The following is a 26,362-nucleotide window of genomic DNA, read 5'->3' as shown; positions in this document are numbered from 1 at the left end:
GAGTAAAAAATAGCAAATGCTTGCCTATGCATTTAAAATGCAATAAATAAATAAAAAATAAATAATCAATTATTAATTTCAAAATTGAAATATCAATTATTAGAGTAGTAATAAAAAATACTTGGTTTAAAACAATCTGCCCTGCTTTAAATAAGTTTAAAAGTTCTTTTCTGTAAAATTTCAAGGCTTGCAATTTCTTTCTCAACTCTCTTAGCAACAATCATTATCATAATGAAATTCTTAAAAAATTGCTATTCCCTTGAAAGAAAGCTGTGTACTGGTCACCATCGCTTTTACAACATAATATTTTAGGGTGAAATGAAGTGATAGTGCAAAATCACCACTTGTGCACATACATGGCAGGAGATGCTCATGCTGGTAATTTACTCTTGATTGTTTTGATAAATTTGTAAGAATTTCCTAAATATCGCAGTTCTATACCCTGTTTTACTAAAGTATAATTTTGTAATACCAATTTTTTGCAAACAGTAATCCATATACTTTATAAAAACCATTATTAAAATTATATAAATATTATAATCTCAACAAACTTTGAACAAAAAATTACAGCAGAAAAAAGAGATCAAGTCAACAACCACATATGTAGTACAATACAAGAAACAAATAAAATAATGCCTTATTTTATTTAATAAAGACTGAGACAATAAATTAGAATATAGAAATAATCATTGTAAAAGAATGTTTTAAGAAATTATAATAGCAAAATTCATATTATATTTCTTTATTTAAGGCATAGCTAATATAAATATTTTGATAGTTTCAACAATTAAAACTTCTTAAAAATTCTTTATGAGGAGGGAAAGATCTTAAAGTATTCACCTAGTTGTTGAGAGATGGCAGTGTACTTTTCTTTCAAATCACTGAACTCTTCAGAAGTTGAAGTGGTATCACTTTTATAAATATCATATTCTTCTTTCAAAATATTATATTTCATCTCTACATCTTCAAGTTTGCAATTCAATTCGCTACATTTTTCTTCTAAATCAGCAATTTCTATGAAAATGAAAAGAAAGAAATATTAATCAAGTTTCACACAAGAAAACTATTTTTATTGAAATAATACTTATTTTAAGGAAATAAAATATTAAAAGTGAAATAAAATAAAAGATCAAAGCATACTTTTCTCACTTTCTGCCAATTTTTCAGCATAGTCTTCTTCCATTTCAAGTTTTTCTTTTTTGAATTGTTCAATTTCATTCTGAGTTTGAGCTGTTAAAAATAATATACAGTTTTAACAAATAGACATCACAGAGACAGAAGGAGTGGGAGAAATGAAAGAAATTACAATAATACATATGTCATTCTGAAGCAACACTAGCACTAGTCTTTCTAAAATGTATGTGCAAGAGATGATTTTTCCACTGGACCTAAAGATCGAAAAATTTCCTTTTTTTAAAAGCTACTCTTCTAAGATTAGTCTTAGATATGTGTTGCCATTCAATACAATGGAAGAAATAACTTTTCTTCCAGGAAACCTCAATATTTTTCAAATTGGAAGCTTGACATAATCTCAATTTCATGGATTTAACTTTACTAGTATCATTCTAACAGTTTTCTGTAAACTGCACCCTATCCATTTTATAAACAAATATCAATCAAGATTCTTAATATTATTTATTAAACGTCAATAAACTTTTTATTTGAAGTTACTAATAGAAGAACAACAATAGAAGTCAATTGACAATAATATATATATAGTAGTTTAGTTTTGAGATCAACATTTGACTTTAGCCCTAGTAAAGCTAGATTTTATTTAGGAGTGATAATGCTTGATTTAGTTTTTGTTTTATCTTGATATTTAACGTCTTACATTATTATTATTAAATTGGCATCATAAAAGTACTATTTTCTTTGGTATATTTAAACTGACAAAGATTTGGGTCAGGTATATTTAAACTGACAAAGATTTAGCTCAGTATTTGTGTTAATGAACCTGCAATCACTGAATCATTAGAGAGATATGGTTGAATCATTGGCCTGTCAGTTACAGATGAAAGTAGAAACCCTTCATTAGTAAAAATATTTTTATAAAGGGAACAAAACCAAAACAATTTTAGTTTTGAACAGAAAGATCAGGGACTCTACAAAATGAGATTATTAGTCTGTCTGTAGTGTGCATACACTACTATCATTTCTTAATCATATCAAAAGATTCTATGAGGGAAAATGTTATATTTGTAATACTTTTATAGAAGTGGAATCAGACAAATATTTTTATTTACCAAAGTATCCCTTTCTTTATAATAACAATAGTTAAATAGTATTAGCTTTTAAACTAAAACACAAAAATTTTCTACCTGCACATATTGATCAAGACAAAGGTATAACACTGAATTCTAATATTCAAGAATAATACAATAATGCCTTTATTTAATCCGATAAAGATAATGACAGCAAATCTACTATATAGAATACATTGTTGCTAAAAAATGGTTTAAAAAATTATTATTGTGAAAATCATATTATTACTTTTTTACTTATAACATATTTAATATAAATATTTTCATAGTTTCAATACTTAAAGCTTCTTAAAAATTCTTTATGAGGAGGGAAAGATCTTAAAGTATTCACCTAGTTGTTGAGAGACGGCTGTGAACTGTTCTTTCAAATCACTGAACTCTTCAGAAGTTGAAGTGGTATCACTTTTATAAATATCATATTCTTCTTTCAAATTATTATATTTCATCTCTACATCTTCAAGTTTGCAATTTAATTCTCTACATTTTTCTTCTAAATCAGCAATTTCTATGAAAATGCAGAGAGAGAAACATGAAAAAATAGCATAAGTTTTTTTATTTTTTTATTATTGAAATAATAAGTAATTTTAGGGAGATCAAATGCATTCATTAAAGGTGAAATAAAATTAAAGATAAAAACATACTTTTTTCACTTTCTGACAATTTCTGAGAATAGTCTTCTTCCATTTCAAGTTTTTCTTTTTTGAGCTGCTCAGCTTCATTCTCGGTTTGTGCTGTTAACAAAAATATATAAAACACAATCTTAACAAATAGACATCACACAGACAGAAGGGGTTGATGAAAGTAATACAATAATATACTGAAGATAGCTTATTACTTCTTATTTTGAGATTAGTGTACTTGTATTACATTAATATATAATTTTGAAGCAACATCAGGATTATTCCTTTCAAAACATTTGTGCAGGAGACTTTTCTCCCACTTGTCAGAAAAAAATAATAATTTCCCAAATCGTTTTCCATTTGCTTCAGAAACATACTCTTCTTAAATAAATCTTACAACTTTCATTTGAGGAAATACTCCCAAATAGTAGTTTGCGATAGTCTCAATTTCACAGTCTTACTAGCTTAGTTCACACCAATTTTCTGTAATCAGCATTCTATTTATTTTATAAACTAATATTGTTCAAGTCCCTTATAAATATTATAGAGCATCAATAAACTTTGAATAAAAAGTTACTAATAAAAGAAAAGAAATTAGCTGCAGTGAATAAACATCATATACAATATACTAATACTCAAAATTATAACTAAGCTTCACACCATATTACTTTTTCATATAGAAGAAATCTTGTATAGTTATTAGCTGTCTTTGGCGACCAGCTTGCACGCCCAGATTATTGACTTTCCAGGGTGTTAAATCATTGATATGGAATAATATATATATATATATAAAGTTTCCCCTTGTTATTTGTTGGAATTGAGAAAAAAAAATTTTTTGAATCAATGTGCTACAAAATACTCTGAGTGCATATTAAAAAGTATATATAACACAAATTGAAAGCAGAAATGCTATTTCTAGCAAAGAAAGTACTTTTTTCATTTTAATTTTCAGCATTAGCAAAAGCATGTGATTAAATGTTTTATGGGTGAAATTGAATTTCATAAGCGTTGAAGCAATTAAAATCTGCTATGAAGCAGTTTGAAACATTCATAGCAATTTGTTTACATTTCACAGTTGCCAATTGACAATAAGTAACAAAAGCAATTTCTATCTCACGTATGATAGTGCTTTATATATCACAGTCTGAATAACTAAACTATACTAGAAATTCTTAAAAAGGATGGAAAGATTTCATAGAATTTACCTAGCTGTTGAGAGAAGGAGTTGAATTTTTCTTTCAAATCACTGAATTCTTCAGCAGTTGAAGTGACATTACTTTTATAGGAGACATATTCTTCTTCTAATTTATTAAATTTCATCTTTTCTTCCTCTATAGTTTGAACAGACTCTTCAAGTTTGCAACTGAGTTCTCTACATTTATCTTCCAAATCAGCAATTTCTAGAAAATGAAGAACAAGAAATAAAAAAAATTAAAGCAAAGTACATGTTTTAAAGCAATGTTTATTTTAAAAAGTGGAAATGACTTATTAAAAGAGAACTAATATTAAAAGATCAAAGCATACTTTGTTCACTTTCTGCCAACTTTAGAGAATAACTTTCTTCCATTTCACATTTTTCTTTCTTTAACTGCTCAGTCTCAGTTGTACTTTGGGCTGTTAACAAAACACAAAAATCAGTTCAGAAATAATGGATAAAAAATTAGTACAGGAATTCTATGAACCACCTTGAAGATAATCGCCTGTCCGACTTAACTATTTACAAAATGGCAGATATTGTTACAATTACTAAGTCTACAGAAGACTGAAATTAAATAATTACAGCAAAATAAGATAATAAGCAATTACAAATTTAAATAGACATAAGAAAATTAGAAGAAGCCGAATAAAATAAAAAATAAAATTACCAATTTGACCAGAAAGATGTAGAATATTATCTTGTAATTTTTTTCTCTCCTCTAATAAGGAATCAATTTCATTTTCAAAGGACACACAATTGGCTTTCAACTGTTCAAGTTCTTTTTGGTATTCTTCCAAAACTTGATTAGCTTCCAGTAATTTACAATTCAATGCATCAGACTTTTCTTTAGCAATTGCTCCTTCTACAGTCAAAAACATCAAAAGAAATTAATATATATCCTTTTTAGTGAGATACATTAATTTTTATGTCTATAGATAATTTTAAAATCTATCTAAGAGAAAGGAAAAAAACAATACTGACAACATAGGGGGAAAGAATGCATTAAGCAACAAAATGTAAAATCTACAGATAAAACAAGAAACCAAATGAACATTAAATAAAACTATGAGTTATAAAGTGCATGTGATAAAAATAAATTTCATGAATACCACTTTGAGATTCTTTCAGATTTTTTGTGGTCTGTTCCAATTTTATTTTAGTAACATCCAATTCTTTTGAAACAGATTCTAACTCCTTTTTGAGCGACTGTATGTCAGTAGTGGATTTTTCATCTTCTTCTTCAGCAACTGCATCAAAAAAGTCCATAGATGTATCCACGGTAACAGAAACATTTCCTTCAGCTTTCGGAACTTCTGCAATGATAAAAATTAAATTGAAAATGTAATTTTTAAAAACAAAATAATAAAAAATTCCTTCAAATACAAATTAAAAATGTTCTGAAATGATAGCATATACCATAAAACAACTATCTCAATTAAAAGAATTGGACCAATTTGGAAATGTAGAAATTCGACGATTGGATAATTTTCGGAAATCAAGCATTACAAAGGTAGATATGAATGCAAGATCTACATTAAAAAGAAGTCACGAGCTATATAATACAATAAAAATTAATTTAGAGAACCTACATGATAAATTTAATCAAACCACATCTAAATTTAATATTAAGTCATGAAAATTTTCACTTTTTGGGAACTTTCAAATCTGATGAATTAGCAAAACATCAGGGATTTTTCTCATTTCAAAGACACAGCTTTCCCTTATTCACAATGTCATATTTCTATGATTTCAAACTTGACAGGGAACATAAGCATTAAAGAATATATATATAATAACTTTGATTTAAAGTTTAAAAGTTACAATTATTTAAATTCAATAATGATACCTATATAATTAACTTTTATAGATCAGACAAGCATTTATATTAAAATAATATATAAACAATAAAATATGTATTGTTCATTCTAGAATTTTGAAACTCGCCGTGCCTTTGCATGCACATCAGGAAGTGTTTATTTCATATATATATATATATAAAAAAAGAAAAAAGAAAGGAAAGTGAGAGAAAAATTGAAAGGAGATGCTTGCATTCAGCAATAGAATGAACTCAGACTATCACGGAATTAAGAAACATAATATTCATTCGTATTTTTGCAAAACACCCCTTAGCGAAGTAGAAAGGTTAAAAGGTATTAGTCTAGGGATCCTCAAATAAACAATGTTTATCCTATTTTAATTGAAAAATACCAGAAAGAATGTATTGCTTTGAATAATTAAACTTTGTCAAAGCTCTTGTCCATGCTCTCACTATGATTTATTCAAATATAAATACTTTTTTCCTCTTTACTCAAAAATCAATTGTATAGTAAAGTTTTCAACAGTTGGAATTCATATTTGAATAAAATGATATAGTTTGATAAAAATGATATATATCTCTACTTCTTTTTTGGGGGAGGGGAGCTAATATTAATAGCAGCATTTTTTTTCACTAGGCAAATTTTATTTATATTAACAATTAAGCAAAAACTGAAATACTAGATTATTGAGACAGCATAATTCAAGTCTTTTTAAAATAGATTAGCTGTTCCTAATTTAAAAAAACTTTAAACATCTATTTTTTATAAACAGATTACCTTGTTTAGGGAGTGCTCCAACTGCTGGTGAAAAACTAATCAATGATTCTTCTTCCAACTTCTAAAATTTTTTAATAAAAGTATATGTAAGTAAATAATAAAAGTTAGAAACAAGCATCTAAATTTAAGTAGCAAAGAGATAGAATTATTTTAAACAATTCAACATTATTGCTTTAGAGATTCATTACATTACATTAATGCAATTAATCACGGTCAAAATGAATAGTAGATGTTTTCAAACTTAATCCACTCCAGATGACAACTTGCTCTACAATTTCCAAGCCTTATTTGCACTACAGTCCAACCAAACAGTACAGAATTAACCAGGCTGGATTGGGCCAGATAAATACTCAGAGGGATAGATTTAGATTTTTCTGAACTATATATATATATATATATATATATATATATATATATATATATATATATATATATTTATATATCTGCCACTAACAGATGTTGGAGTGTATAGCTAAAGCCATAAATTACATATGTTTGCTCTATTTTAAATAATTCCTTCAAATAACAGACACACTATTCAAAGTTGATTAGATTATTATAAAGTAAAAATCGAGGTAGAGTAAATGTTTCTATGTAATTCCACTAGGCTTGTCTTAAATACATCCAAAATTACCATTCTCAAAAAATTAAATTCAACAGTTTTAAAAATATAGACAATAGTAAGATTTTACAGTTAAAGCCTAGTCTGAAATACAGTAACTAAGATGACCAAGGCACTTATATGATAGCGGAAGGAAAATTTAAAATTTATAAATTCTCTAAATAACAAGATTCTGAAGTGGTTTGCTGATACAATTTGGAATGTTCAAAAAATTCATCTATTACTGGGGAAATTCAAAACAACTATTTCTGAATGAGCCAGAAATATATAAATAAATATATGGTTATCATAAACAATAAAAATATTATGAAATAATATTTTTAAATTCATTGGAAAATCTGGCCATATGAACAAGTTCAGAGAATAGAAGTTTTTTAAAGTAATTTATTTTTAACAAATAAAATAAAGCACTTACATCAAATGTTTTATTTATTTCACTGATTGACTTTTCAAAACTATCTTCAGATCCATCTTCTTCCTGAAGCTCACGTATTTTCTTTTCATACATCTCTTTCATGGCTTCAATCCTCTTTGTATAGATTTCCCTCAGTGATTCAATTTGTCTTTCAAAAATTTCCCTGTACAAATATTTAAAGGGGCATGAAAGTTAAAAATAATGTCAATTACTAAGAAAGACTAAATTCATAATATATAACTCATAGAACTCTAAGATTAAACTTTTTAAATATTTAACTTACTTCTGTTCATCCAATAATCCATCACTGTATGCTGCATATTCATTACCCACTTCTTGTCTGATTTTAAATTCTAATTCAATTTTTTCCTTCCTTTCTTTTTCAAGATTTAGCCTTAATGATTCAGCCACATCAACAAGTTTCTGAAAATCATATTTATCAAGCAATTCACAATTATGATTTAGTGCAAAGAAACATTTATGCAGTTAAAATTGTTTCACTGCATTTTTAATATTCAGTTTCATGTCTAAAAAGATTAACTTTTCAGTTTTAAAGATAATGCAGAAAAAGTTTAATCCATGAAATAAAGAACAGACTTTAAAGTAAAATATTATGTGAAAGAATGAATAATAAAAGAGAATAGCAAAAAATACATCAGAACAAAAAACATTTTTTTGGAAAAATATACTTACAATTTGATATATCAAATATTACTTAGAATAAAATTATTTTCATGATTTTTTTAACAAATAAAAATTAGCTAATTATTTGCCACAAAGCCTTCATTAAAGTTTTATTTTATACATCAGGCTTTGTGACAAAATTTGAAGTACTTATAACATATTGCAACATTAATAAAAGTTCAAGTAACATATAATATCTATCACAATAGCTACACATGCACAAGTTGGAAGATATTTAATACACAAAAGATAGGAACAATGTTGCTAAAGAAAATTTAACAAAAAAGTGTTGCCGGATTAAACACAATATGAGAACAGAATTAATAAATTCAATAAATTCATAGCAAAGGTTAAATTTATAAGGTAGCTCAGAATGCGAGACAATGAAAATGAGTTTAATATTATCAATTAAGAGAGTCCCTATACATCCAATAAATAAACCATTCTGCATATAGTATTTTTAAACAGAAAGATTCCCTTATATAAAATATTAACATATAAAATCTTTTTGCTTCTAACCTTAAATAAAATGATAAAATCTGTAGCATTGGTTAATTTAAAAAAATTTTTTTAGCTAATTTTATTGCTTGTCCCAATTTTTTTTTTTTTTTTATTAAAAAAAGCAGAAAGCTAATTTTTAAAAAATGGAATAAAATTAGTAAAAATTGTAAAAGACAAATTAAATATGTGATGGATGTATTGAACAGCCATTTTGAAAGAAAATAATAAAATTTTGAATAAATTCTGATGCAATAAGAAATCTCAAAAGAAGGGTAATCAAAAAGATAAAGAAATCTTATCAGTATTAAAAAGATGAAATCTTATATAATCGCCCACTTTTCCATATTTCTGTTTTAAACTGCTAGCTAAACAAATATTAAGACACCATGACATTTAATTATTTAACATTTACATGCAGAATGGAATCATAGATTTATTTAGTAAAAAACTAATTAATGAGACTTAGAACCTTTCCAACATATCTTAGTATTTGTGAACAAAATTCAAAGCAAATTTATTCAATAGTTTAGATTTCTGGAGGATACAATGAAAAGATATTTAAGTTTTATTCCAGTTCATCTACAACACCTCATTTTCACTAAAATTAACTTATTTTAGTTGTTCAGAGTTATAAAAGAACAAAACCAAATTAACTAATTCATTTTTAAGCAATGTTTCTGTAGCCAACCTTTTTAATATGAATGTATTGTAGGAGTAAGAAAGATTAAATACTTACTAAAAAAAATAATAAAAATAAAAAATAATATCATTTTTTTGTTTTAATAAGGCAAGTACTGAATATCTTGAAATCTAAAACAATTGAAATTAATTAACATGAAAGGATAAAATCACAAGGACAATATGTGCTAAAATATTCTTAATCTAAAATATTGAAAATAAAAAGAAATAATAATAATAAAAAAAAACAATATAAAAGTATTGATAAATTAATGTACCTCAATCATTTCATCCTTTTCTTCCAGTTCTTGCATAAATGAAGAGTCAAACTCGCAACTTTGATCGGGAGACACACCAGAATTACGATTCTTAGATGTTCGCCATTGATTGCAAATATCTAGAATAGAGCTCTGAGCTGTTGAAATATATGAATCGGCGATTGTCAACTAGGAAAAAAAAAAGTAAATGGCTTTACTATCACAAAGAATCTAAGATGACCACAGGATAAAAATATAAAATCCATTAAGAAGTCAAACTTTTCAAAACACATAAGCAGCAAATTTATTTAGCTTATAATTGTGATTGACATGACAAATTAACAGTAAATATCATTGATAACAAAATATATGAATAAGAAAGTGATTTCAAATTATACGTTTAAGTGTAAACTTCGCACGAATGGACACCTTCTGTCTTTTTTATTAATTACTACAATGTAAAAATATCAAAATTTGGAAGATGAGAATGTTTACAAGGCAATGAAACAAAATCGAGAAAATTACAATATAATTATGATAGCAAATGTAGCTGTTCTATATATTATTATTATTCTGTTTAAAAAAATTATGTTTTGCTATAAATATTAAAAGAACATTATTTTAAAATACCAATGCCTTGAATAAAAAGAACAAAACAACTTAAAGATAAAATAACAGTATATCTTAATCTTAAAATTAAAAAAAAATGATGGAATATTGTAATAAATCAATTAAAAATCCTTAATAAAAAATACACCCTGTAAATCCTGCTGTCTTTGAATGTTAGTTTCAATATCTGTAAGATAAATTGATGGCCTTACAATTGATATTGTTGAAAACAAAAATATTTAGGTTAGCACAGAAGTGAATATAATACTTAATCTTTTGTTAAATTTCCAATTCTCCAGTCAGTTTAATTTATATTTGCATTTATGGTAAATTTCTTATTGTAAAAAAGAGCTTATATATTCATAAAAATGAGATTTTTAGGAATATATAAGCTTTAATGAATAATGTTAAGAGACAAACAATGAATTAATCAAACATATAAACAATGACAGGGATATGAAGGGGGAATAGTCAACTGAGGTTAGTGGCATTAATATGACTTAAAGAATGTAGAAAATAGATGAAGCAGTATGGAAGTACATTACCAATCAACAAATACCTCAAATACAGATTTTATCTTTTCATAGGCCTTATATACCTTCCAGCTATTGTCAGATCGGAAATCAATAAAATAAAACCTATCTGAATTATTGCCATTTTACTATAAAATCAAACTCAAAAAAATGCTGGAAAAAACTTAACTGATCTCACAAATTTGCTGAATTGACTCAAAAAATGCTTAAATCCACAAAAATGTGCCATGTCTGATAAATGAAAAACAAAGAATTTCTTAACCTTTATAAATAGATGTTCTAAATACATTTTTAATAATAATAATAATAATAATAAAAGCAACATACATCCTTTGCAAGAGCAGAGAAACGCAGCACATTCAAAGTTTCGTCAAATGTATATTCACATGGACTGGCATTTGCAATCATAACAGCTTTTCCTTTTCCAAGGAAATGATTAGAGAAAAGTCGAGTCAATTTACTTTCTCTGAAAGGAATCATTTTCTTATCCCTAGAAATAAAAATAAAATGTTAACTCAACAAAGCAAGTATCAAAATTAGATTATTTATATAATAAGCTAATAAAATACATGCCGTGCTGTTTGGTTTCGTCGAAGCTGGTCTAAACATCGACCTAAAACCATCAAAGAAGTGTTGATGTATCCTGCTTCTTTCAGTCGCATACCTGAAGTTTGAGCCTTGTTAGCTCGTTCAGAGCCAGCCAGATCACAGAAAGATATTCTAGGAAGGAAAAAAAAAAAAAAAAAAAGACAGTAAATAATGCATTTTTGGGCTGAGTAAATCAAAAATTGAAATTGGAAGGTATGGTTGCTTCATGCTATGAAAAATCTTTAAAGTAACACTCTCTGCTGAAACTAATTCTATGCATAAAAATTACAAGTAACAAATTAGAGGGTAGGGGAATGACAAATTTAGAAATTCTTGATGAGAGTGAGAATAACATCTTGAATGTCTATAAAAAACATTTCAAATAATTTTTTGGTAATAATATTTAAATCCATGCCCAAATAGAAAAAATCAAAGCAATTCAATAAATATCCATGGCCAGGCATTGTAGGAAAGGGGGGGGGGGGTCAAAAACTTTTTTAATTTTATATTTGCAACATAAACGAATTAATAATTATTTGAGAAGAACCAGTACAAGAAAACATAGAAATTATTACTCTTACCAATTTTTAATAAAACTATTTCTTTTTCTAATTTATAAATTATCACTATGAGAAATTTACAGGCATTAAAAATCATTTACCCACCGGTGATTAATTATTCTTTAAAGTTTATTTTATAAATTTTAGAAAAATTCAATGAATTTGTAAAACTTTTTAAATATTAATAAACTTAACACCTAAAAATAACACTAACAACCATGGAGTTTTGGCTTGTATAAAAAAAACATTTATATGTGATGTTATTCAGTAAGAGGATATTATTAAATAACTATTCAATATCATAAAACATAAGAACAAATAATACATATATTTAAAATTTATGATAATAACAAAATTAATTAGTTTTGAAATAATTTTATGTCAAAATTCAAAAAGCATGCAGAAGAATTTACTTATAGTTTAAATTTCAAAAGAATTACCTATTTACTCTTCCACAAGTACCATGTTCTTCATCATCATAAACTCTAGCGATTTTTACAGTAAATATGCAGTGACTGAAAAATAAAATAAAATTTATTTTTAAAGATAAAACGTGATTTTGCAATAAAATAATTCAAGATTGCTAAATATTCATTAAAAATATTCTATATTTCTTTACAGGTGCAATTTTACAAAATTAATTTACAAACAAAAATGTAACATTTGAAATAAATTCTTTAGATTTTCTTTTTTTATATTAAATGGCATTTCACAATGATAAACTATTAAAAATTTATTGCAAAACTCTGAAAAGGTTAGACTGAAACCTTACAAAAGAATGAATGATCCAAAACAAATTATCAACGAATACACAATTCTTTTGCTCATAGAGAATTAAATTCCTAAGAACAAAAATTGAAGGGAAGCAGGATAATTAGAATATTTTTAGGCCACAAAGACACTCAGCTTCCAAACTTATTACTTCTCACGCTTTAATCTGGAATTACTTAAACTTTAATAGGTTGTCTAATGTAAAGGTAGCAACTTTTATTCAAGATAACTCTTAATAATAAAATAATTAAATTCATTTCCCTAAAACATAAATTACAACATATTTCCAAATATAATCTTTATTTATTTTTTTGACTTTAAAAACTTAGATTTAAAACCCATATATAAATCAAAATAAAATAGTGAAAATAGACAAATGAAAAAAATCCTGTGATGTACGAATATGTGGCCATGAAGGCAAAACTATTGCCAAGCAGGTAGAATGGGTGGAATAATTTTCTAAGCAAATCATTATCAAATGAAATATCAGATGCCAAAATAGATTGTCAAAAAAAAAAAAAAAAAAAAAAAATGTCAGATTACCAAATTTTAGTAATCCTATTTTCAAAGTAGCATAATTCTCCCCATTAATCTGCTGTCATGCATCCATCTGTTGTATTTGTTATAGTCTTATTTTCTAATGCCATTTTATTTTTTTGTTTGAAAGATGAATAGAAAGAAATTCTTATATAGCAAATTATAACACTATATTGTTTTTTCATTAGATTTATGGGACAAATTTTCACACAATCACAAATTTTGCTTTGGCAAAAATGTAAAAAAAAAAAAGGCAACAATAAACAATTGAAAAATTTAAATAATTTTCACACACACACACAAAACTAAATTCATTTAAAGCAAATTTTTTAAAGAATGAGAAAAATAAAGCTTTAAAAATATAATAACCATAGAAATAAAAAGTAATATATTTGGTGATTTATCATTGGCCCACAGCTAATGAAAAAAGCACTCATTTTTTTTATTGAGATTATTGGATCCATATCATCATTAAATCAATCCCCAAAATATAGTTTTTTAAAAAAGTTAAAATTACAGAAAAATATGGTACTTGTCTAACAGCAGGACTAAAAATTATGCAGTTATATAAAAAAAACCTTTTGAGATCCCAACTAATTCATACTTTCAATATATAATATTATATATAATTTTGAAATATTTGGAAGAGAACTATGAACAAAATTTTAAACAAAATCTGTATTTTTTAACATTAAGAGAAACAGAGCAATTGATTAACTACTATTATACCTTCTGCTAGATTGGTAGTTCAATTTAGTGGAGGCGATTCTCAGATTCCTCCTTCCAACTTGCAAAAGTTTTATAGCTTCCATGCTGTTTGATACACAGATTTCTCTGGCACCTAAACAAAAACATTTTCATGACATGAAACACAGATAATATACTGGGTATACATAAATGAATATCCCAGCTTTGCAGAGCTATTAAAAGAAAATAAAGTAAAACTTTTTGTACAATAGAAATAAAAAATAATAATTGAAAATTTGAATTCAGCACAGTCGTAAGTATTCAATGCAACTCCTTTCATAAGTGAATATTTGCATGAAATAAACATTCGCAGGACTATTAAAAGAAAAAAATAATAAAGTACAATCTTCTTGTTTGTCAAATATCTGTTGAATGCTTGATTTCAACAGAATAATAAATGGTCAATGTGAACCCCTCTAGAAACATGAAGGACATCAAGTTGGTGCCATATCCTACCCCATACTTTTGAAAGACATCTGGTGTGAAACAAATGTCTTAAACTCATCAATACCAGTTAGTAGAAATGAAATAAACACCTGTTCACATTGAGAACTTATAACTGTATTGAATTTTAAGTTTTCACCTGTAATTTTACATTTTCGGCAAACAAATTTAAATTTTGTTTTGTTTCTTTTTAATAGCCTTGCAAGTTGGAAAATTCATTCATGTACACTTATATCCCTCGGAAAAGCTTTCATAAACAAAGTTTGAGACCAATAAAACAGATATAAACTAGTGTAACATTTATAGAGAACTTCTATATAATATTTATATAGAATAGCTCAAAAAATAAGTGAAGAAAATTGTATGATTATGCAAATTTTTATGACAATTAATCACAGATGCTTTCTGGAATAATTCAGTTTCTACACTAAATCTGCATTTTCTTGCATAACTATATTATGATCAAAACAATAAAATAAGAGACTCAAAACTGATTATGAATTTAAGAAGACATAGAAGAAGAATTTTTAGAAATATTTATGCCAGTAGGAAAAACATGGAGAACAAGGAAGAAATAATTTTGTTTTTTATTTTAAATAATACTTTGGTAATATTAGTAAAAATATAAAATTCAAATAAAATTAATAATTTTTATATTAAATTATATAAAAATTGTTATAATATGGTAAAGCAAATTCAATTTCTTTACAGAAAACAACATTTTATTAATTCTAATTTTCTAAAACATATACAGAGTAAAAACTATTATGAAGAAAAGTTTATTATATAAATATAATACTAGTACGAAGAAAAAATTACATAAATTTTACCTTTAACGTAAACATCACCATTTTGATCTTCAGCTAAGGACAACTTTTGTCTTTGAGTAATGTTAGGCTGAAGCAGATCATAAATATACTCATTGTAAATTTCAATGAAAGACACCCAAATGTTACATTTGCCAGGTTGATCATCCACTTTCTTTTTACACTGTTCTCGCATGTACAGAGCTGATTGAGCTGCAATCATTTCTGTAAAGAAGTACACAAGTCTTTTATTATTTAAAATAAAAACAAATAAAAATAAAGTGAAAGCAAATAAGTGAACACAATAACATTTTCTTTAGAAGTTAAAATGTATTAAACAAGTAAATTTTAAAACAATTATTACAATTAATTACAAACAATTTAAAATAATTAGAAAGCGTTCCTTTTAAGAAATTATTGCAATTGTAGCTTTAAAATATATATCTTTTTAAAATCAGGTAAGTCTTTTCATGACATAAAAAAATATTTAATGAACTAAAAAGCTTTAATATTTTGAAATATAATAACTTAAAAACACTTAATAAGAGAAGTAAAATAAATAAATAATGCCAAATTACATCTAAGATATCTTTTTTAATACAATATGATTCATAAAATTATATTTACCATCAGGAGGCAAAGTCGTATCAGACTGATATTTAAAATCATCACGAAAGCATTCACATAATACTTGAGAAAAAAGCTTAGAAGATCTGCTGCTACTAATAGAAGTTTCAGATCCAGTAGTTTTGTTAATAGACTGAAAGAGAATAAATTAATACTTTATTACAATGTACAACTTTGGAAGGAGATAAAATAATTAAAAAATAATAGGTGTAATAGAAATTTAAATTATTTACAATATAGCCATTAGCAAATAACACAAGAAATTAGCTTTTATCAATTTGTTGCCATCATATTTACAAAAGCTCTGATTAAAAAGTACTGCAAATTAAACCTAGAAATAATAGCTTTAAATTTTCAGGAATCAGTAATTTTGATTGTATGAAATGAAATAAATAGAAAATGGGATATTTGATAGAAATTTGATAACAAATATACGATTTATCTCTTTTGAGACATCAATTTTTCGCTTTTAGGGTTATTATAAAATAATGCAGAAATTTGTCATATTTGGCTCATGCAGATTAAATTTTATTTTTATTTTGTGCGAAATCAATTGTTGAAAATTATGATTTAATTATATTTTTAAAAAATTCATTAAAAATAGAAATTTAATTTATAAATCAATACATTAGTATCATTGAAACAATTCATCATTTTGAAACATTCATTGAAACAATTGCATCATTTTTGAACTTCAATATGATGCAAAAATCAATTTTGTGCTGTAATATTTTTACCAATAAATAAATTGTCAACTTGTTGCCTATGTATTTTGAGGCTTCAAAAATCTCAAGCCAAAACAACATGATGTTCCCACATGATAAAAATCTTGCTTAAGTGTTAAAATTATCATTCTTCTATATTGCCATAATGCTTGAAAATAAAATTAAAAACAGTTTATTGGAAGATTATTTTACATTGATTTCAAAATGGGATTTAAAAAATATTCTGTTAATTCCTTTTTCATAGCATTAAATATGATTAAAAGGTAATTTGCTATATTTCATAATGCATAGAATATATGATTATATTGGTAGCTGTTTATAAAAATTATAAAAACAAACTTGATATTTTACCTTCTCTAATTCATTAAATATTTAATTAAAATTTAGAAAAAGAAAAAAAAATTCTGATAGTAAATTACAAATTAGATCAACAGTCTACCTCACCTCCCAAAACAGTATGTTACAAATTTGCTTCGTTTTCATTCTCCCTTTTACAATTAAGTGAGAGAGAAAGAAAAACTGAATTTGAACCAATTCAAAAGTCTTTTAAAGTATGACAAGAAAACCAGGTTATTCAGTCAAATAAAATACAGGTTATCATCGACCTAGGACTGATAGATTAAATCAAACCTATATTCAACCGTATTTTCATTCAAATGAATTATAACTATTACATATGAAACAGAAAATATATGTATATGTTGTAAAAAATATTTATATATACTCGTTTTGAAATTTTTTGTGACCTTAAGACATATAGGTCTTAATCGAGGAGACTGAGTGTAATAAAAAAATATTAAATCTTACATCATGGTCCACCAATCGTAGAAGTTCTTCCTTCAAACGATATTCTTGTGTTCGTTCACTATCATTTAATACAACGGTATCAGAAAATTTGTCTGGTTTCACACAAATATCATTCATTAACTGACTTTCAATACAACCAAAAAATAGATGCATAGCCAGAGGAATAATTCCTGGATTTGCTTCGTTACCTAAAACATAAAATTTAATGAAGCATTGTAATAATTTTACTATATTACAAAAAATAATTTGAAATAAAAATTAACAAAAATATGTTTTAGTTGAAGCAATAAATCAAATGAGAGAAGACGAGACAATATTATGAAAAGAAATTACAAACAGAAATTATTAAATATATTGATCTCCACTACACTATTTGAAATCATAAAAAAGATTAAAGTATTTTAATAGCAAAAATAATTAAGATGAATATTTTTGTCTAGTCTCGTTATCATTATACAATATTTTATATGTGTTAATACAGTATACATAGTATAGTATGTATAATATCCATAATCTATATACATTTTACAGGAAAAAAAAAATTAAATAAGTAAACTTCAATTTTGCAAAGAAATTTAATCATACCAATTTCAAACAAGTTCCCAAAATTCTAAATTGACAATTATATGCTCAATTTATAAACTTAATTTAATAATTAATATTAGTCTAAATGAAAATATGTCATCAAAATAGTGCATTCAAAGTTGGATGAGCTGTTGCATTTCTATAGTGTATTAACTCAATAATATAATAGTATTTCTATTATATTGCCAACTTTAGAGGCTTGCTTTTAATTTAATATTATTCCAATCGTTTTTTATTACAAACAATTATAAATGTTTCTTTTTATTACCTCACTGTAACACTCTCAACTAAAACTATTGCACCAACCTTCTCGCCAATCAAAAGCACAGCGGCAGTACAATACCAGCTACAAGACTGTAAGCATGTGAAATCTACAGACCCGAGATTTATTTATGTTCAGCTTGTAAATATCAATATTGACTAAATGTGTGTAATTGTAAGTGTAGTGTTCAGTATTAGTGGTTGTTTATTAAATTGTTAGAGCCTGTTTTATTGTATTGCTCTTACAAAAGTGGTGACACTTTTTAATCTTTAGAAGTTTCTATTTAACTCATTTTCTTTATAGTGAGTTCCTGAAGAGAAAAAATAAGTTTTAATCAGACTTGATTGTTTATAAGCATAAAGATTATATATATTTATACCTAGCACAAAAGTGAACCTTGCCTACATTATTTATACTTGTTTGAAGACATCTAAAAAGTATACTTATTAGAATGATAAAAATAACAATACACACCTTGAAGAGTATATGTCTTTCCAGAATTAGTAATTCCATAATTGAAGATCAAACAGTTCTGACCTTCAATTAGGCCCACCATGGTATCCATGATAGTCTGTTCAAAAAATACAAACTGTCCAATATCGGGTCCAAATGCTTGAGTATATTTAAAATCAAAGACATCTTGGGGATTCAGACCAGAATTTTTAAATTTTACAGAGTTAGCTGGAACAACAGCTCTGACAGTTTCATCATCAATTGCAGCAATACAGTCCTTAAAGAAAAATTATACCAAAAGTTATGAAAATTATAAAATTCTTATAAATAAATGAATGCCTTTTCCTTCAGCAATGATGAAAAAATATACCTAATATTTTATTAGTACAAGTATAAAAAATTATACACCTAACATAAAACATGTATTATAAAAAATATCTTTTAAAAATACACAAGTTATAAACAGTTCTAAAGAGCAAAAGTGAATTAATTCTAATTTAAAGAAAATACAGGAATTGAGAATAAAACCGGAGAAGTAAAATGAATACAGAATTTAACATCAGTGATTATTATTTTTATTTACTGGACTAATCTAATATATGTTTGATTGACAGTGGGTTATATGAATTATACATCCAAATATGGTTATTTCAGCCTTCACAAAAGTTCAGTTGAATAAACATTTTTAAAAATTTAGATTTTGTAAGATAATAAAAATTTTATTAATTTTCAAATATTTAAATTATGAGTTCATTTAATCCGCAGTTTTCAAACTCGGTTAAGTTCAGAAAAAGCATTGAATGGTTGATCATTTTCAACAATGAAGTAGAATATGATCTAAATTAATAGTTTCTTTGCAGAAGGTTATTTCAAAAGCTAAATTTATTTAAAAAGACTAATGTTATGAACATCTTGCAGAAAACTCTGTACAAATATTTTTCCTTCAGTACCTCTCTCCCTTCAGTGACAGTTCCGATAATCAGAATTTCTCCAAGTTTTTTGATGTGCTAGCTATGTCTAAAATCTTCCGACGCTTTTTCTTTTGAATTTTGTTAGATATAGGAAATGCAATCCAGTGAACATATGGGCTACATCTTCAGACTGATTTGTTCAAAAATGCATTTTTTTCATTCCACAAGATTATAGTGTCCTAGGATCCAAAGCAAAATAATATGTTCATTTGTTTGAGATCTTTCTAATTTTATGAAGAAGCTTATGGATTAAAAAAGGAGATTTAGAAGGAAAAATTTTATAATGCTATCAAGGTGAATCAATCGGTGAAAATATTCAATTGCATATCTGATATAGCAATGTTGTCAAATGCTTGACAAATTTTGCTAAAGCTTACACAGTAAAAATAGAGTTGATGTGATACATTCAAAAAACAAATGAGAAGAGTTATAAGATACCAGTTGCTGAAATCATATTTTGAATTTTAGATACATGCAGTACGATAATTATGTATTACTTTAAATCCCTTTCGAATAATTCATTAAACATGTTATTAATATTTGAATATGCAGCAGATTGATTTTGACACAAAAATTATATATTTCCAGTTGATGTCTAAATAAGTAAAGTTATTTTCCAGAAGAATCAAGTCAGATTCTGAGAGAATGAGATTAAATTGTTTTAAATTCCTTTTATAGATGATAAAAAAGCAACATATTCTTATAAAGATTTGAAGCAACAAATGGTTCATTTTTCTCCACTGAAAATTTCTTAACCCTTTCTAAGGCTGTGGGAAGTATGCTTCCCACCAAATTTATCAATCTTTGTATGAAATTATGTAGGTTGGCATAAGTTCTGACAATTTTTTTAGTAAGTCAGAAACTTAGATGCTTCAGTTCTTTATCTCAGACAAAATGATGTGTCTTGATTTGTTACTTCAAATTAAATTTATCTAATAAGCTAAATGAATCCTTTTTCTTATTCTAATTTCAAGCCTAAAAATATTTTAACATAATATGACTGGAAAAAAATGGCAATTTAAAGGGTTAATTGGCAATTTGAAATCCATTTAGAAACTTTTAATCAAGAAAGTCCAATTGTTTGAATAATAAATTATGACTTCACATGAGATTTTGGAAATCATTATTTGAAAATCACAATAAAACACTATTATCTAGTAGAGTCTGAGACTTTTGTACATGGAAGATATTTCATTACAAAAAAAAAAAAAAAAAAAAAAAAAGAATTGCATAAGAATGCAAATGAATTCAAAGTACAACATTGTAATTTGAATTAAAAACCTCTAACCAATTATACATGCATACCAAACAATCTTCTTAATTTAGTATCCTATCTTCAAATCTTAATTGTTTTAAAACATTGCACATTAAAAAAACACTGTTTGAGGAGCTTGCATATAGATTCTCAAGTAATTTTAATCACACTGAAGACACCTAATGTTGTTTCACTCTATTAATCTTACATTAATCAATGTCGCAAGAAAATAAAAACTGGTTAACAATAAAGTCATAAAATAATTAATATTTGCATTTCTTTAGTTTTCCTACTTGAAACAATGACCCATTCTTCTTCAAATGATGAAAAGATGACTAAATATTGATAAATTTAGTTTTTAAACATTTCCATTACTTTGTTAAAGTAATAAATATAATTTTTAAAAATTACCCTATATCCTGCATCTTCTTCCTTTTGCAACATTGGCCTTACTCTTGCAAAAACTTTCATATTTTCACTCTTGGGCAGATCTTCTTCTTTCAATTCATCTTGAAATGCTCCATCTAAACACATAGTGACTCTTGGGAGATTTATGGGTGACTCACCCTCACGATTATCCAGGGGTGAGAAACTCATCTTTTACCTACAAAAACCAAAATTTTAAAAAAGTCTGTAATAGTTTAAATCCAAATATAATTTCTGTAAAGTCATATATAACTATCAAAATCTAAATCATAACCAATTATAATCAATAGCAACTCAAGTTAATAAAGCTAAGAGATGAACCTTTAAGCCTAGATCAGGGATGGCGAACTAGTGGCACGCGACAGAATATTTTGGGCACACCACCGATCAAAACAATTTGCATTTTAGTTCAAAATAACAAAATTCACTATAAAGTATTACAAACAAACGTGAGCATTAGCATTCCACTTTTAAAACACACACATATATTTGTACGGCTGTTGAGAAAGAAATTGATAGAAAAGCATTGTTTCAGTAACTGATGGTGCTCCAAATATGGTGGGAAAAAATGTTTTCATTAGTTTATTTCAAACAGACATAGGGCATTCGATTCTTGAATTCCACTGCATTATTCACCAATATAATGGATCTCTCCTATCATGATATATAATCATCTCTTGATAAAATAATTTACTATGGTTAGTCACAAAAATAGTCAACCTCATATCGTAGTACGCTGGAAATAAGCGCAATTAATAATTGAATATGTTTAAAATAAGCGAAAAGACTTTAATCGAGGCTTTGTACATGAAGTCAACTCAGTGTATAATGGCTTACTAATGTATAATAATGTTCACTGGTTGCGCCTTGGGAATGTACTTCAAAGATTTGTTGACTGCTTGGAAAAAATCGGATTGTTCCTGCAAAATGATGGGGAAATTGAACAATACTCACAGTTGTTGGATGTTATGTGGTTCTCAAAATTGATGTTTTTACAGACATATGCCAACATTTCAATGAATTGAAAGTAAAGCTTCAAGGCACAAATGAAACATGATGGATCTCGTTTGCGCTTTTGACGCTGGACTGCATGTTTTTAGGAACGATATTATTTCAAGTACTTCCTAAATTTGAAATATATATATCAAAGATTTAGATGTATATGAGAAACCAGACGAAGAAAATGTTATTAAAGAATTTATTTCCGAAATTGTTTCTTCAATCAAGGAATTTTCAGTGAGATTTTCTCAGTTTCTCAAATTATCGGAAATGCTCAAGTTTATTATGTACCCTGATTTTACTTCATTTGATAAATTTAATTAGTCCCAATTCGATTAGTTGGAAATTAAAGAATTTGAAATGCAACCGATTGATTTCCGGTCTAGTTCAATATAGATTTAAAAAATCATTGAAACAAGGAAAAGGAACTGATTGAAACAAAATGATTAACAAGCAAAATAAAAATGCAAGTAAAGAACATGCAAGTAATAAAAATGCAAGTAAGTTTTGGAAACATGGAATTCAATTCCAGACACATTTAACTGTTTTAAAAAGCTGGCTCAAGCTATTTTAACCATATTTTTATCTACCTATGCCTGCAAGTGATTATTATTAGAGATGAGTAACATTAAAGACTCTCTTAGAAAACCTTTGGCAGATGACTCCAATTCAGCTGCATTCTGCTAACAGTAACATCTTACAATCCTAATATAAGTTATTTGTCATCTAATCTGCAACCACAGAAGTCACACTAAAGTTACTTTAATTTGAATGACTCATATAACTAAAACCTTCACTTTGATTACAGTGCAAAATGTATTTTTCGTAGTAAATAAAGAGCTTTGAGTTGTTATTATTTAGTTTTATTATTATCCCAATAATCACAAGTCAAAATTATTTGACGGCACGTTATATCTCATTAAACATTTAGAAAAAAATGGCACTTTGATCCATAAAGGTTCACCACCACAGGCACTAAACAGTTCAGAATATAGGTTATGTCACAAAATATAGGTCAAAATACTTATAGATGTTTTTGTTTAAGAAAATTAGTTTCAAAAACATTTGTTCATTTAAGAAACACTTTTACGCCTCTAAGCAAAATAAAAATACACAGTTTACAATCCAATGATGATAAAGTCTATCACAGCTTCTTGCATAAATCAATTTTAACATTTAGTCAGAATTTTATATTTGAGGAATTTCTTGTTTCCTTTGTAAGAAAACATTTGGGAATTATATTTCCCATGCAATGGGCTTCATTATATATATATATATTATCTAGATTGGTAAAAAAAATGTTGTAATATCTAGAATAATATGTACCGAACAGCACAAATCACTGTCAGAGATTATATCAATAAAATGGGGAGAAAAAACTGATTACAATTTTATAGACAAATTTAAAGTCCTTAACTGTTTTAAGAATTAAAGTTCTTCTCTTTTCAATCCAACACTGTGGTACAACTGAAAACTTCACTAACTCTTTGTTGTAAAATTTTGCAAAAATGTGAGCAAGATTAAATAATAAATTATGATGAGGATGAATGTGTTGATGAAAATCTTTCAGTTGAACACAAGAAAGAGTTGAGAAATTGAAATATAGAAATTTAATTCCATCCTAAAACATCATGCAAGTAGAAGCAATATATAATTCAATCATTACGATAAATTGTTAAAAAATAACAATTATTAAAATATTTTAAATATTTTTTTAAAATTTTATTAATAGCTTAGAAATATTTTTTTTCTTTTGATATGTTAAAAATATAGTTGATTTTATTCAATTCAGTTACCAAAGTCCGCATGCTCTGAAATGATCATATTAAGTAGCACTTATTGTACTTATATAACAAATATTAATAATTTAGGGAGAAAATTATCTAAATTTTAAAACCCTAATTAAATTGTTATGCTCATTTTAATTTAAAAACATTTCAGGCAAAATAAAGGATTTTACAAATTATATTTTATACAAAAGTTATTTTTACATTAAAGCTATTCTGTATGAAAATATTTTAATTCTGTTCAATGGTAGGTATATCAGCAAGCGACTCGAAAGAATGTAAATACTAATGTAGTAAAAGATCTTGCAATATGCTGTATAAATTAGATATGCCTATTTTATTTATTAACATTTCATAGTACAGCTGCATAAAAAGAAAATCTAGACCGAAGTAATTTATGATCATGAAATTAAAAAATATATATAATATTTTACCTTAATGGATTCATTTCAGTTTGTTTTGCCTTCTAATAGATACTGCTTAATGCATGGTACATCACATTTTTATAAAACTATTTTCTTTTTTTCTTTTCCTATCATTAACTATTAGCAGTTGATTTTATTTATTAAATAACACCATTGTATTAGCTAATCCTCCGAGTACCCTATGAGCATAACATGCTCATCAATATCTTTACAATATTCAGCAGCATTCGGAATATCATTAACCATCGAAGATATAAAATATCTAGTACAAACAAGATAGCCAATCATTTTCAACTAACAAATGCAAAACTCTACATTTTGTCATGGATGCTAAATGTCAATCTAGATTGTTTTACCGATTATGTTTTAATAAATTTATATATATATCTATAGATGGTTACTATGAAAATTCAGAAACAATGAGGCACAATTGTTGAGTCAAACAAAATAAACTTATATAAGGAACAGTGTAAATATCATGAAATGGCAAAAATCAATTATGGTGAAGCTGAATCAACTTTATTAAAATGTGATTGCAAATATTTGATAGATAATTATAACCTTCAATATACTTACAATGTTACATATTGTCAACTTTTATAAGCCAAAAAATGCATTAATTGCACAATTAAAGTTAACATTTAAAACATACAAGTTTAAATACGTGATGCCAAATAAAGTAAAAAATTAATACATCTAAATTTTTTATATTTCATGATAAATATTCATCAACAACAAATTAATTCAGGTAATCCAATACTGCACAAATGCAAAACAAATGATTTACATAATTTAATATTAACAAATAAGATCACTTTTTACTGCATCACTTCAAACATTTGAATACAATAACAATCAATGATTGAAGTGTGGCAATATTCCGTTATAAATCAAATTTTAATTTAAATTTGAAATTTCCTACGTAAAATAAGATTATACATGAAACAAATCAGCAGTGACTGAAATGGAATTTTCGAAAAATTAAAATTCTCATCTTAAATAAGTTATACAAATTTGTTCTCATGAACAAATAACAAAAAAAAAAAAAAAAAAAAACGGAAAAAATATAATATATTGTATCTTTTTTGATTAAATAAATATCTACTGAAAAAAAAACGTTAAGGAATGAAAATAAACGTTATGCATTTGACAAGGAAAGTACTTCAGTCAGTAGTAAAACAAACTAAAACGGTAAAATCAAAAGAACTATTGAAAACTCACCTGCGAAGCAGAACAATAAAAGTTATTTCAATGATAAAAGAAAATTGCCAAAAATATATATAAATTGATGTGAAGTGACGGTTACCCTAACACTTAAATCCGCATGCAAGCTCCACTCCAAACAAACTGAAGCGTTTGTTATTGCCGCCAAAAACGTGAAATCGTTATGCATATGAATTTCTTCTTCTCTGTGTTGATACCACTGATTTAACCAATAGGAAGCAAGTATTATTAACTGCCTAAAAGTTGGTGTAGATTTTTATTGACTTTTTTTCATTTTCTTGATAAATGTACAACTTAAGAATTTGTAATTGCTAAAAGCAGATGAAAATACATTAAAATAAGAATACAAAAGTGAAATAACTTTTGAGAATATAAACTGATTTTAACTACT

General features: G+C 26.1%; 1 protein-coding gene across 4 annotated transcripts in view; it reads right to left on the bottom strand.

Annotated features, from left to right (window-relative positions):
- The window catches only part of LOC129969283 (kinesin-like protein KIF20B), a 49,785-nt gene extending 23,646 nt beyond the window's left edge, over positions 1–26,139 (bottom strand). For 3 of the 4 annotated variants that reach the window (XM_056083776.1, XM_056083779.1, XM_056083777.1), the window contains exons 1-22: positions 25,969–26,139; positions 21,522–21,714; positions 18,906–19,161; positions 17,585–17,772; positions 16,053–16,185; positions 15,450–15,650; positions 14,158–14,269; positions 12,561–12,635; positions 11,546–11,692; positions 11,300–11,462; positions 9,852–10,019; positions 7,994–8,133; positions 7,711–7,873; positions 6,674–6,734; positions 5,189–5,392; positions 4,747–4,941; positions 4,406–4,495; positions 4,087–4,281; positions 2,903–2,992; positions 2,593–2,766; positions 1,141–1,230; positions 841–1,014 (exon numbers count right to left, since the gene is read on the bottom strand). In XM_056083776.1, the coding sequence (XP_055939751.1) occupies positions 841–1,014; positions 1,141–1,230; positions 2,593–2,766; positions 2,903–2,992; positions 4,087–4,281; positions 4,406–4,495; positions 4,747–4,941; positions 5,189–5,392; positions 6,674–6,734; positions 7,711–7,873; positions 7,994–8,133; positions 9,852–10,019; positions 11,300–11,462; positions 11,546–11,692; positions 12,561–12,635; positions 14,158–14,269; positions 15,450–15,650; positions 16,053–16,185; positions 17,585–17,772; positions 18,906–19,161; positions 21,522–21,707 (3,205 nt within the window). In that variant the 5' untranslated portion in view covers positions 21,708–21,714; positions 25,969–26,139. The remainder of the gene's footprint in view (positions 1–840; positions 1,015–1,140; positions 1,231–2,592; positions 2,767–2,902; positions 2,993–4,086; positions 4,282–4,405; positions 4,496–4,746; positions 4,942–5,188; positions 5,393–6,673; positions 6,735–7,710; positions 7,874–7,993; positions 8,134–9,851; positions 10,020–11,299; positions 11,463–11,545; positions 11,693–12,560; positions 12,636–14,157; positions 14,270–15,449; positions 15,651–16,052; positions 16,186–17,584; positions 17,773–18,905; positions 19,162–21,521; positions 21,715–25,968) is intronic. The other variant, XM_056083778.1, reaches the window with a different exon arrangement.
- Positions 26,140–26,362: the final 223 nt, after the last annotated feature.

This window comes from Argiope bruennichi, chromosome 5 (assembly GCF_947563725.1).
Source record: "Argiope bruennichi chromosome 5, qqArgBrue1.1, whole genome shotgun sequence".
In the NCBI taxonomy this organism is placed as follows: domain Eukaryota; kingdom Metazoa; phylum Arthropoda; class Arachnida; order Araneae; family Araneidae; genus Argiope; species Argiope bruennichi.
The sequence above is the reverse complement of the archived record's forward strand: the minus strand, read 5'-3'. Positions and strand labels throughout refer to the sequence as shown.